Source organism: Carassius auratus, chromosome 13, assembly GCF_003368295.1.
Source record: "Carassius auratus strain Wakin chromosome 13, ASM336829v1, whole genome shotgun sequence".
In the NCBI taxonomy this organism is placed as follows: Eukaryota; Metazoa; Chordata; class Actinopteri; order Cypriniformes; family Cyprinidae; genus Carassius; species Carassius auratus.
In genome coordinates this window covers 15,746,378-15,759,678 of record NC_039255.1, presented here as the reverse complement: position 1 = coordinate 15,759,678, position 13,301 = coordinate 15,746,378, and the positions used below count along the sequence as shown (strand labels likewise).

The following is a 13,301-nucleotide window of genomic DNA, read 5'->3' as shown; positions in this document are numbered from 1 at the left end:
GTCTATAAAATATAAATATATATATATATAAATACACACTGGCAGGCAAAAATCCATCCAAAACTATTTTCAAATGTATTAATAATTATTTTGCTTGCATCTTTTTGAGTTCATATTAATTTACATTAGCTAAAGTGCAGTAAAGCTAGACAAATTGCTAATTACCATACCAAAGATATACACTTTTGCCTATATATTCCACTAAAAATCTTGATGGTCATTGAAAAGTTGAAAATAATAATATATTAAGGAGACGATACTTGGTAAAAAGCTGAAAGTCAGATTGTCACGTTGATAATATACTGTATATTATCTCTCCATGCATACTTATATCACTGCCATCCACTTGTTGCAAAAATGAAAATATTTGTCAAAAACACCAATCCACATGCCAGGATTGTTGCAACAATGCTTTCAAGCTCTCTGGTAGCTAAAGGCAAGTACAAGCATGTAAAGTAATAAGACATGACTAGCATAAGAGCATCCTGCCTAGTGAAGAACCATTTATACTATGGTATTCAGATGTTAGATGGGGTATAATGCCAAAGATATGCCAAGTGGCTCTTTTCCTATTTAGAGAGGTTGTATAATACCCTCACTGCCCATCTTACTCTCATCTCAGTTTAGAGGTCTGACTTGTATTAGCCTTTCCTTCCAATGAGTCCACCGTTTTTAAAGACCACACTCTCATCTCAGATTATGAATCTATACACACATAACAAATATTCACACTATATGCAAAACAGACATCTAAATTAAGATTTCAGCAGTGCGTATCTCCATCTGCCCGAGACCGGTAATTGGTGAACAAACTGCGTGCCCCTCATTAGTTTTGTGAGGGTCACTAAGACTGACTCAAGGGTCTCTTATTAGAGATTCTAGAGGTGTGAAGTGAGGAAGCTCAAACAGCACCGAGACTGGCATCTCATTATCCTGATGCCCAGTACCACATAAACAACCTGAGGACATCAAAATGATATTAAAGACTATTGACTTCTACGTGCATCTCTTTTTGCCACTATTAGTGACTCTGCATCAGCCATTAAACAAGCCAGAATACTCTTTTATGGCTAAATGAGATTTGTAGTTGTCAAATGTGATTGTCTACGTCCCTCACACACTGTTTGTTTAACTATTAAAGCATATGTCCATCCATTGATCCAAGTATGTTGAAACAGCATTGATCCCATTAAGCCACAGTTAAGATATGAAACATTAAAAGCATCTTGCTGTAATACAACAGAACATGCCGGGAACACTTTAAAATAAGGTTTAATTTGCTAACATGAACAATACTTCTGCAGCATTTATTACAACACAAACCCATCGCAATTCATAACGATTTTATGTTTTGGTGAATTGGTGGCTATAACTTGTACATTTTTATACAATCTGTTGATGGTGATGGTTAGGTTATGCGATTCACATAATACTAATTCATTACGGTTCTCAATGAGATTGGGTTGCTTATTAATCTTAATAGTGATTTCAACATGAATAGACTTTTTTTTAAATCATAACATTGTGTACTGTCGACCAACATGAACAAAGAGCAACTTTATTTTTATTAACTTACATTAACAAAGATTAATACATGTTGTTTGTATGTCTTACATGTTAGCTATAATGCATTAACCTCATTACTTGCTTACAAATGAGACCTTATAGTCTTATCAAATGAATCAATCAGTTAAAAGTGAAGAAAATGAATGCACACAATATGCACACACACTAATACTTGAAAATGCACTACAATTGTAAACATGCTTCACTAAAAAAAAAATCTAGATTGAGACAGATAAGTGAACCATCAAGGGAAAAGATCATGTTTTAGCAGTATGTTTAAATTGTCTTTATGCTCAAGACAGAGTTGAGCTTAAATATTTTCTAATTAAGACATCAGTAACACTTCCTGGCAAGGTTGTCCTTGTTAGAAGGAATAACAATATTAAAAATGGCGAATTTTATGGTAAAATTGGGTTTTTCAAAATTTTCAATACTTCAATACTTAAAATAAATAAAAGTAATAAAAAGTCAATACTTTTATTTAGCAAGATCTTTACTGACGGTAAAGACATTTATAATGTTATTTAAAATATTTATATTTCAAATAAATGGTATTCTTTTGAACTTTACAACTTATTTGTCAATGAATCCTGAAAAAATATTGTGATTTCCTCAAAAACACACACAAAAAAAAAATCCCAACATTGATAAAAAGAGATTTTTCTTGGGAACCAAATATATTAAAATTACATCAAAATATATTAACATAGAATAGTTACTTTAAATGGCAATAATATTTCCAGCTTTACTGTATTTTTTGATCAAATAAATGCAGCCTGGTTGAGCATAAGAGACTTCCTACAAAAACATTTGAATAAAAAGGCCTGTATTGATCACCTGTCCTTGAGATAAATAGAAAATCTCAGTTTTGAACACTGGTTTGATTCTGAACAAAGTCCTCAATAATAAATCATTATTTATTTTTTCTATGTGCTTGCAGTAACCCTTCGTCCTTGCTCTAGCAGCCAGTATCAGGTGACATTCTGGTGCAAAATAGCACAGCACTGTTTAAAGTCTACTACAGGAACACTTTAACTTATTCTGAGCTCTGTGAATTCAGTTACATAGACACTGATATTGAATCTTACATTTCTTAAAATGTGTAAAGTTCACAAAAAACTGAAATAGATGTCATACCCAAGGGTCTACAAAACGTTGAGTATGTCAAATGGCACAAATGGCAGAAAAACTCCAGATTCTACTTAAAAAAATGCAGATACATTATCTTTGTTAATAATGTGCTTTTTTGTTCTTCATCTCCTCAGTCAAGATATTTAGGCCACCTCTTTGATCTACCATGGTGAGGTTTTATGTTCTGAATAATTAATTGTAAAATGTCTTGCAACACTATGGTGATGAATACTGAGATGCCTTTCCCCTTTTTCAGTAAAAAAACAATTGAATCAACATGAATCTATTTTATTTTCAGGGCCTATTTAATAATACTGCTATCTCATTGAAGAGCCAACTCAAGGCAATGACATCCAGACAAGCACAATTCATCTGTTACAGCACTGAAAAAAACCCCCACAGTTTACTATTCTAACAAGGAATGTAAACTTATGATGCATCAAAGATTCACAATATAAAAACATTTATCTTGAATTGCAAACCCCCAAATTTTATCAAGTTAATGCTTAAAAGACGTAATGCAGCTCTATGAAGATCAGCTTGATTACATGCACTCACTGGCCAAATAGCATCTCAATGAAATGTTGATGATTAATCTAAATAAATTAAAATGCTTATGTTCATTAGGCACTGAAGCAGCAAAGCTACTGGATAAAAGAACACACACATTTCCTTTCCTCTGCCATTAAATAAGTTGACAATTTCCTCCAAAAAAACTACTAGAAAAAAAAAAGTAACACTTTACAAACTCTGAACAAGACTCGCCAGGGGTAAACACTCATTAAGCGCATGCTTTTTTTTCTCAGGAAACTGTGTAGTAGTGTGTGAAAGTTTAGTGTTAAAGCATGAACATGTGTATTGTAGCAATGATACAGAAGTCATACTTATAAAATGTGTGTGAACGTAACAAGCAGCGAGGGTTCTGCTATTTTCAAATTTTGTCTGTGCTGCAAACATCATTGGTTGCCCAAGTTGACATCTAGGAGTGTGTTTGTGAAGGGCTTTTGGGAAAAGTGTACTTGCAGTGGGGTTTCATGGCAGTTTAGTCCAGCCTGTTTTTTTCTTGCTTTGGTTTTAAGAGGCAGAGAAATAGACAGAATAGAGAGAGAGAGAGAGAGAGAAGACTCAGGCCCTTGAAGATATTCAGACCACAAACTTGTTCTTAGTGGTGGAGCCACTCTTAGTGGCCGTGTCAGCATGAGACTGGTAGCCAATGGTCATATTCATAGGGATGCCTAATCGTTCCTTGTACACCCTCCTGTCAAACAAACACAATCACACAATGCACCAGGCTGAGTATGTTATCGTTCACTTGTAGCATGAATGCACAAACGTCTCACCCTATGTGCGTTATAGCCTCTCTGTTCTCGTAGTCAGTTGTCCAGACAGAGATTTTGTCTCCTTTAGTTCGGATGTTGACAACAGCCCCGCACACATCATCGCTGTAGTCGTCAAAGGCCTCACCGATGAGGCACAGCAGCTGTAGGTAAGACACAGGTGAACGTTAGAGACTCAGGGCCACAGAAGCACATGAATTACTTGCGTGTATGTTGAGGGGGCGTTCAGTGACTAACTCCGAACTCTTACAGTTTCCAACCAGAAGCGGTCCAGGTCATACTTCCTCTGCTGCTTGTTGAGAGTCATGAGCCAGCGGCCTCCTCTCTTATTCCTCTCATCCTCCCACATAGGCTCAATACCATCCTGCAACCCCAAGCACAAAGTAATCTGAAGAATCTCGCACATTACCTCTAAAAAGCAGCAGGCAACAGCAAACAAGCAGAAATAAACGGACGATAAAGAAATAGAAATACACAAACGTTATGTTTTACAAACACTACGCTTTTGGCAACTGTTCCTTCACAGCGCTCTGTCCTCTTTTGTAGCTCAAACAGTAAAGCATGCCTCTAGCATAGCCAAGTTCATGGGTTCGAATCCTAGTGAAAGAACTTATTAAATATGTATCTCGAATGCAATGCAAGTCAACTGAATAAAAGCCACTATGAATCTAAAGTTTGTAAAATAGTCGTGCATACAGCAATTTTGGGATTTTTTTTTCTAAAATGAGTCTGTCTTACATTAGAAATGTAATTTCTATTTGATCTTATCTGATAATATGGCAAACTGCAACAGATGCTACAGCAATGTTTTGGTGCAGCTTTGCAAAGAGCCAATTAGTTCTAGAAGTCCCTGTAATGTGTGTTTATTGGGTAAAATTTCACAGCACTTTATTGAGATGAAGTATTTGGATAAATAGATTAAATTCACAGCTGTTATGATGGGAGCCTACCTTGAAAAGTGAGTAGTCACATCCTGACATCAAGTTACTGGAGAGCTGAATGTGGTTATAAAGCCTAGAAAGAAGAGGTTCGTGAACTCAAGTTGACTAGTCAACCAAATTTGGGGGAGGGTGGGGGCAGTGTTGTAATATATGCATATCTCTTGGAAACAGAAAATCAGCCTTACGCCCAGAAATCCTCGACTGTGTCGAATTTGGAGATCAGTCTCAGATTAGCCTGCCATGTTTTGCTCTTGTCATTTTTGAAGAACCATAAAGACCATCTTCATGGAAAAAAATAGAAACAACTTCTAAAGAAACTAAAAAACTACATTTATAAGCTAGCACATAATATGAAAACAAGTCCATTCATCCCTTAAAACAAGGTGCATTCATTCAATCGACCTGTTCTGTAAGGGGTGTTTGATGTAGCTCTCAGGGCTGACAATCTCCCGATTCGTCTCTTCCGAGTTCTCCTCTTCACTCTTACAAGAAACTGAGTTTAATTCCTGCACAGGAACCTTTAAAAGATTAGTTTAAACCTAATACATCCAAGTTGACATCACAGCAGCCAGTATAAAGACACATTGCTGACAGATGAGAAAGACTGTAGGCGATATCGCTTTATTGTCCTCGTTTATTTAAATTAACACAAGCATCCAGAACAGCTGGGACCAGTGCAATACCTGATAACGTTAGTTAAATGTGATTGTATTGTATCTGATGTTAGTCTGAAGACTACAGTCACTGTTCGTTTCGCTTAACTTGAACCAAACCTGGGCTTTGTGTTAACAGTCATTAATTTTTATGAGCGCGAGGGACTTTTTTGTGAGGAGTTTACAAATGTACATACAAATGTATACGCTTAAAATTTATTTGACGTGTCAATCTGGAATTTGATCGCAGATTGTAACAGCTGTGAATACACTACACTTCACTTCACTTTCCTGGTTGCTGTCTTAGTTTTTGACAGCTGTGCTGTGACGGGCACGCTTTGCTCCTGAAAGACAGTTAAACAAGATTAAAAAGTGACTGATTGCATATAGGGTAGTGGTGACGAACGGACATCTGGAAAAGTAATTAAGTGCCCTGTGCGACTTGAACAAGCCTTGGCAACTTTCAGCCAAAGTTGTTGCCCCACTCATTCAAACATGACGAAAAACGGTTTAAAAGTTTACAGAGGACGATATTTAAACGTGATTTTGTGCATAAATTGTCGTATGAATGTATTGGTAAGGGCAGTAGGTCTGTAGCGCAGATCTGAAGTGTAAAACAATTTTTGAGAAGTTTATTGACTCACCGGCTCCGCCGTCGCCATTTTACGTGAGAGTGAGTGACTTCAGAGCCACCCTCTGATTGGCTGAAACCGTGCTGAGTGCGAATCAGCACGAGAAGCATAGCAGAGATGATTCGAACACGATTCCGATACGGACGATCCATGAATCATTCTTTTGAATCTTAATAATGAATTAGAACCAGTTCATGAACCGTCACGATTCTCAGTTCTCAAATCACCGACTCTTTTAAACAATATTAACCAAATATTTTTTTTTTTTTATCTAATATAATTGAATCACAGATTGTATCTACAAAAAGACGGTTTAATATAATTCTATAAAAATTGGATTTACATTAACGTACAATATATAATTTCGATTTTATAAAAATGAACTTAACTATAAAAAATGTATCCAAGTGATGTATATTAATTTTAGTACTGCTTAATGTAAATACAAATTATTTTTATGTTTTCTTTATAAGGACTTCCATAAAGTCAACTGAATACAATTATAATATACACATAAACAGTAATAAACGGGTATAAGAAACGTTATATGAATTTACTGGATTGTTTGGGGCATGCCAGACCGAAATGTGACGGTCTGTGGATAAGACATAAAAGGGCAGCTGAATCGTTTTGACTGGTTCTTTGGAACGAACTGTTCGAAAGAACCGATTCGGAGAAATGACGGCCTCCAAATATTGTCTACGTAGGTGGCTCATTTGGTTTTGACACACAGCCGTGCACTTCAATAACTCTATATATTTCCAGTTCATATGAACTGAATGAATAATAATACCATGAAGCAGGCTAAAAAAATTAAATCTTGTAAAAAAGAAAGACGATTATTTTGTTTATAGCTGCATTTATCAACTATTCGTAATAGACATACATAGTTCTATGTTTATGTAGGTTATAATAAACATATTACAATAATTCCAACTATTTTGGATGATTCTTTTATTATTATTATTATTATTATTTTGACCGCAATGTGACTCATGACGTCAAATACCATGTACATTCTGGTTGCAGCCACGACCGGAAGTATCGCCAGCAGCAGCCATCTGGTTGTCAGCCCTTCGGCCCTGTCTCAGGTCAGCAGTGATCATTTAGTTTTTTTTAGATATGTCAAGAACTAATCGGATCGTAAAGGACTCGGAGGTTGGCCATCGTGATGTGTTGTGTGGTGCGCGAGATCAAAGCGGGTGTCCGTGCCAGCGTGAGGCTGCTGTCAGACACGCGCACAGCGAGCAGGTAACAGGGGTCAGATCTGATCCAGCTCTACCAAACATTCAGCTCTAATATTTGTTTTATCTAATATTTAAATATAATAACTAAAAAATAGAGTAGCATGGGTGTATTTGGGGCCATTTCCTTTCACTTTTTGCTCGGAAACGATATCTTTGTGCCTCAGTATCTCTTTTTAGCTTACTTTAGCTAAATAATGAATCCCAAGTGTACCAACCTGTTTTTTTTTTTTTTTTGCCTATATTTAGCATAAGCACATACAAACACATAATCCCACACTATACGCTCACGCACGGCCATGTGGTGTCATCTTAAACAGTATTTGCACTTTCTGTTTTGTATTACTTAAAAAAGCATTGTGTAATCAAGTCTGACTCAGTTTTTGCTCTCAGAATGATTTTAGGGGAAGAGAAAGACCACATAGTCATTCTGTAGCCGAGCCACAGACTGCAGCAGAACCGGCGCCAGAGGCTGCTTTGGTGGACGACTGCGAGAAGCTGGGCACACTTTTCGGGGAGCTCAATAAGTGTTTGCGGGGCATTGGTTTCACCCAGCTCTACTTCGGAGAGAAGATCGTCGAGCCCGTAGTCGTGCTGGTGTTCTGGATGCTGCTCTGGTTCCTGGGTGTCCAAGCCCTCGGTCTCGTGGGAACTCTGTGCATTGTTATCATTTATATTCAGAAATAATAGATGTGAAGCTGGACAGACACATGAAGGTTCATTTGCCACTCACAGCCGGTGCCAGTGAAAGATAGGAGAGACTCCTTTCTATGAAAGATGAGCTATGTGAATGTCAATTGTAAGTTTTACCTTGTCCCTAAAGTTGGGTCTGTGTCATTAGCCTTCTTTTTATGTGGGTATGTACAAGACGGTGAGTAAATGAAGATAATCAGAGGATTTACTTTAAGTACTTGAATGATTCCTGCAGTCTAATGTGAACTGTGTATTAGCTGTGAAAGGTACTTGTGAAAAGCATGCTTCCTTTCAATATTTGCATTGAAACAATGGTGCATATTGATATGCAGTCTATCAAAGGACAAACAGCATTTATATAACCAGATTCTAGTTACAGTAGTACATATCAGTTATACTGTAATTGCCGTTGTTGAATGTATTGCTTTTATTCGCCCAGGTGTCCGTCTTGCAATTGCACTAGAGGGCAACCTTCCTAGTTTTCCCCTAAACATGTCTTGGGAAATATAACAGGGAATAATAATCATTCTGTGTTCAAACTTGAATGTGTTTATACTACTGCATGTGAATGGTTTGGGGCTGTTGGGATAACTTTGGGTCGCCTCTGAAAGTATGAATGACATAAAATGCTCCTATAGTCTTAGCAGAGGAAGAAACTATTAAAATCAAACCTTTTATGATGAAAGTTCTATATTATGCACTGTAAATTCGTATTTGGTATTTTTATGAGTTGATTTGACTGTAATCTGCCCATGTTGCCTGTTCTTTTCATATATTCATGTTGCAATATCAGTATAAAAAAAAATCAAAAGGGTAATTTCATTCAGGGAAATATTTAGTATGCAAATTTTGCTACAGTAGAATGTTGAATGACCTATATTCAGGATCAGGAGTATGAAAAGGTCTGTTTTTATTGTACTTTAAGCGGTTTCTTTATGAATTATTACATGTAAAAAGTTATTGAATAAACTTAACTTTTTAAGCAAGGTTAAGCTGCTCTCTATGTAACTGTGAAGATCTTTGCAAGATGACCACTTCATTTTCATGAAAATCATGTTCGATTATACAATGCCAAAAATAATTTTTTTACGTTTCTTTTTCTTTTTATGAATTTATATTTTAAATAATTCTGCAATGTATTTGAACTTTTAAACTGGGTTATCATAATAAAAACTATTGTTGGTTTAAATAACTTGTTGCTACACATTTTTTCTGAATTCCATCAAATTCATCTGGTTTGTGTTTCCGAAAAGCGTTGTAAACTTATCGATATGCTATCAATCTATGCAAAGCATCCCTGGCAAGGGATTTTAATATAATATTGTATCATACATTTTTTGAACATATACATTTGAAATAATTTCTTGTTTAACCCAAAGTTAAATGTGAAGAAGACATGTATAGAAATGCTTAAAATATGAAATACTTAATAATCTTAATATATATTTTTAACTATATTAATAAGTTACAGTTTAACTTCAGTACCAGAGAGAGAGAGAGATTGCCTCACATAATACCAGAGTATAAAAACGAGCACCAAAGACTGCCTCTCTTTGCATTCATCACAGCAATACTACTACACTGGGAAATGGCCACTGCGGGGAAGGTTCGTAAACTTGTCTTCTGGTTTCTTTTCATTTGTGCTGCAGAGCAGTTAATGCATTTTTAATATGATTCCATTCCCTTTATACGTTTAAGCTCATTTCCATTGATCGATTGATGAGGAACAGTTTACAGTGCAAAGACATTTTAAAAATAATTTTATATCTGAGCAATTTAATGATAATGTTTTAATAAGACCCCCATAAGAATGTTACGAATGATTTAAGCCATGCAAAAACCTATGCTTAAGGAAAACATAAGATCAGTTTCTTGAGTCAAATACAAATACAGTGATAGCTTGTGTATATGGTATTATTAAAATGCTATATATATATAGTAATTAGAAGTGCAGCAAATCAGTTGAGCATTTTAATAATACCATATACACAAGCTATCACTGTACTATCACTGTATCACTGTAAACCCTGCTACAGCTACAAAAAGTGGACTCTGTCAGTTTCATTGAGTTAATATTTATTCTTTGATTGTGAAATAACAGATGTTTAATGTTTCCATTTGCTTAAGCCAAAGAGCTGGACAACTTCCAACTATGCTTAGTAGCTCATGTAACTCAAGCACAGCGGTTATGTAAACATATAGTCAACCATTAAATATATAAAACATGCTGAATCAAGTTCTTCTGTGTCCTGAAGGTGATTAAATGTCGGGCTGCTGTTGCCTGGGAGCCCACTGCGCCCCTGAAGATCGAGGAAATTGAAGTCGCCCCACCTCAGGAAGGAGAAATACGAATTAAGGTGGGAAATGTCCCATGAAAGTTATCAAACCCTTTAAATACATTGGAATTGTTAACTTGTTGGTTGTTTTACATGTTTTTCTCCTGTTTTCAAGGTTGTAGCTACAGGTGTTTGTCACACCGACCTTTATCACCTGTTTGAAGGGAAGGACAAGCGTGGTTTTCCCTCTGTCCTGGGCCATGAGGGCGCTGGTGTGGTGGAGAGTGTGGGACCCGGAGTCACTGATTTCAAACCAGGTCACACAATAAAACTATTCAAAATGCATGTCCAAGTCTTTAATTCTTCTTGAAAGGGATACTTTACTCAAAAATGAAAATTCCATCAACAATTGCATCTTTTCATGAATCTGTTTCTCTTATCGAACTGATTTGTTCATGAATGAAACACTACTTAAAAAAATGTATTAAGTCTATCTCTTCTGATGAACAGGTGATAAGGTCATTCCACTCTTCCTCTCTCAGTGTGGAGAATGCAAATTCTGCAAGAGTCCCAAAACAAACCTGTGTGACCGCAACTGGTCAGAAATGCAAACAGAACAATTTTTCACATTATATTTAGTCCTCTCGCTTTTTGAGAATGTATCGGGTTTTTTTTCTCTGGCAGGTCAAGTAAATATCATGACATTATGTCTGATCCTACAACACGTTTGACTTGCCGTGGTCGGCCCATTCTGCAGTTCATGGGCACCAGTACCTTCTCTGAATACACCGTCATCAACCAGATCGCTGTGGGCAAGATTGCTGATGATGCCCCACTCGACCGCGTGTGTCTGCTCAGCTGCGGCATCTCGACCGGTTATGGAGCTGCTGTCAACACAGCTGGGGTGTGTAAAGATGTTGTGTGCACGCAAGAAATATCTGGACACTTAAGCCACACTTAAATTAAATGTCCAATCAAGGGCCATTCGTTTTAAAGAAAGAACGCACAAGGACACTTTAAGAAAGACATTTGACAAAATTAAAGATTAAATGCTTATCTCAGCTGTGCTGATATGATATTGCTTTTAACCAACCAATTAATAAGTTGATATGGAGTAACTTACATCTTAAGCACAAGATTAAAATATTTACATTAGACTTTAATTTCATATTTCAATTATTCATCAACACTTTCCAATACTCACAATGCTTTGAAGTCAGTTAATGGTCACAAAACAAGCAAGTTAACAAATAAAATATAAAATATTTCAGTAAGTGTTTTATTTTGATTGTCTTAATCTTAAAACGATTTATTTATTATAATTTTAATTGTTACGATTTAATCCATTATTAGCTTTTCATCAACTCACTAACCGCCAGACACTTGCAAACCCCAGTGTGTTATAGAATGAATCAGTGTGTTCAAACAATTTGACACACTACAGCAAAAGATAGAAAATGACTTAAAACCATTTTTTTATCTCGCCACCACTGTAACATAAGTTTGTTTGCATGCAATCCAATGCAAAGAAATGTTAAGCATTTTTAAGTTGACTAATGTGTCCAAATAGTTTTTGTGTCTCGAAAGGTGAATGTTAAGGTAGTAACTCTTTTGTGTTTGTGTGAAGGTTACACCAGGCTCAGTGTGTGCAGTGTTTGGACTGGGTGCAGTAGGTCTGGCTGCAGTTATGGGCTGTAAAAACGCTGGAGCCTCTCGCATCTTTGCTGTGGATATTAATGAGCAAAAGTTTGAGAAGGCAAAGGTCTTTGGTGCCACTGATTTTCTGAATCCGAAGGCATATAACAAACCCATCTCTGAAGTGCTGGCAGAAATGACCAATGGAGGAGTGGATTTCTCACTCGAGTGTGTGGGCAACACAGAAGTAATGGTAAGACCTGCCTGACACACATTTGTAAAAGGTGCATTTATTCACTAACTCGTTTAAAAGCTTTCAGTACTTGAAATTTGTTGTGTGTGTGAATTAACGCATCTTTGACCTCAGAGAACTGCGCTGGAGTCGTGTGTTAAAGGTTGGGGTGTAAGTGTTCTGGTTGGCTGGACTGATGTGAAGGATTTTTCTGCCCGGCCAATTCAGCTCATATCTGGGAAAACATGGAAAGGATCTCTGTTTGGAGGTAATCAAGCTGTCAGTTAATGCTTACTATGGCTTTCACTGAAGGAACTTGAGTCCATGCTTTGAGTCCATGCTTGTGCATACAGTACATTCATTTCTGGTTATGTAAAGGTTTTAAAAGCAAGGACTCTGTTCCAAACCTGGTTTGTGACTACATGTCTGGCAAAATAAAGCTTGACGAGTTTATAACCCACAAAATGAGTCTGGAGCAGGTCAACGATGCAGTCAACCTCATGAAGACTGGACAATGGTACATTTTTCACTCACATCTTTTTGTATAATATTGTAAAAAAAAAAAAAAATCCTAACCTTTGTTTACTATTTTACAGCATTCGATGCATCCTGAATATATCCAAATGAGAAGCAAATCATATTCACCCAACCAGTTTGATTCGGCTTATTCGCTTTTGCAGTATTTGAGTTCAAGGATCCTCTTTAACAGAATATTCCAGTCCTCTGCTTTATGAAGGGATTCACAAGTGCATGTAAACGTTAATGTTTAACATCCAAAACTGTTCATCTGCAATGCAAAATGCTTCTGAAAAAGTTTGCAAGAAAATGTTTTCTGTGCCAAATAAAAACAGAGACAAGCATGTAAATCATTTCAAATCGTTTTGTGTAACCAATTTATGATGCTGTCAAAATAGTTTATTTCTCTCCTCTGAGCCAGACTCTCCAGCATTTGTCTTGCTTA

The 13,301-nt window shown here is 36.4% G+C and overlaps 3 protein-coding genes across 5 annotated transcripts; 2 read left to right on the top strand and 1 right to left on the bottom strand.

Annotated features, from left to right (window-relative positions):
• Positions 1-2,964: 2,964 nt before the first annotated feature.
• LOC113112838 (eukaryotic translation initiation factor 4E-1A-like) lies at positions 2,965-6,398 on the bottom strand. Of its 3 annotated transcripts, none has more exons than XM_026278736.1 (7): positions 6,273-6,398; positions 5,378-5,481; positions 5,161-5,256; positions 4,985-5,048; positions 4,285-4,398; positions 4,038-4,177; positions 2,965-3,955 (listed from the first exon to the last, which is right to left on the bottom strand). In XM_026278736.1, exons 1-7 carry the CDS (start codon positions 6,288-6,290, stop codon positions 3,841-3,843), a joined length of 651 nt encoding a protein of 216 aa, XP_026134521.1. In that variant the 5' UTR covers positions 6,291-6,398; the 3' UTR covers positions 2,965-3,840. The 3 variants fall into 3 exon arrangements, with proteins under 3 accessions (XP_026134521.1, XP_026134522.1, XP_026134520.1); XM_026278737.1 differs by having other exon boundaries at positions 5,378-5,457; positions 6,273-6,352; XM_026278735.1 differs by having other exon boundaries at positions 5,378-5,493; positions 6,273-6,305.
• Positions 6,399-7,270: 872 nt separating this feature from the next.
• On the top strand, positions 7,271-9,386 carry LOC113112836 (uncharacterized protein FAM241A-like). Its single transcript, XM_026278734.1, has 2 exons — positions 7,271-7,511; positions 7,898-9,386. Exons 1-2 carry the CDS (start codon positions 7,383-7,385, stop codon positions 8,189-8,191), a joined length of 423 nt encoding a protein of 140 aa, XP_026134519.1. The 5' UTR covers positions 7,271-7,382; the 3' UTR covers positions 8,192-9,386.
• Positions 9,387-9,726: 340 nt separating this feature from the next.
• LOC113112835 (alcohol dehydrogenase 1-like) lies at positions 9,727-13,209 on the top strand. Its single transcript, XM_026278733.1, has 9 exons — positions 9,727-9,803; positions 10,453-10,554; positions 10,649-10,790; positions 10,984-11,071; positions 11,158-11,377; positions 12,101-12,361; positions 12,476-12,608; positions 12,719-12,857; positions 12,937-13,209. The coding sequence occupies exons 1-9, from the start codon at positions 9,786-9,788 to the stop codon at positions 12,965-12,967; spliced, it is 1,134 nt and encodes a 377-aa protein (XP_026134518.1). The 5' UTR covers positions 9,727-9,785; the 3' UTR covers positions 12,968-13,209.
• The last annotated feature ends 92 nt before the right edge of the window (positions 13,210-13,301 follow it).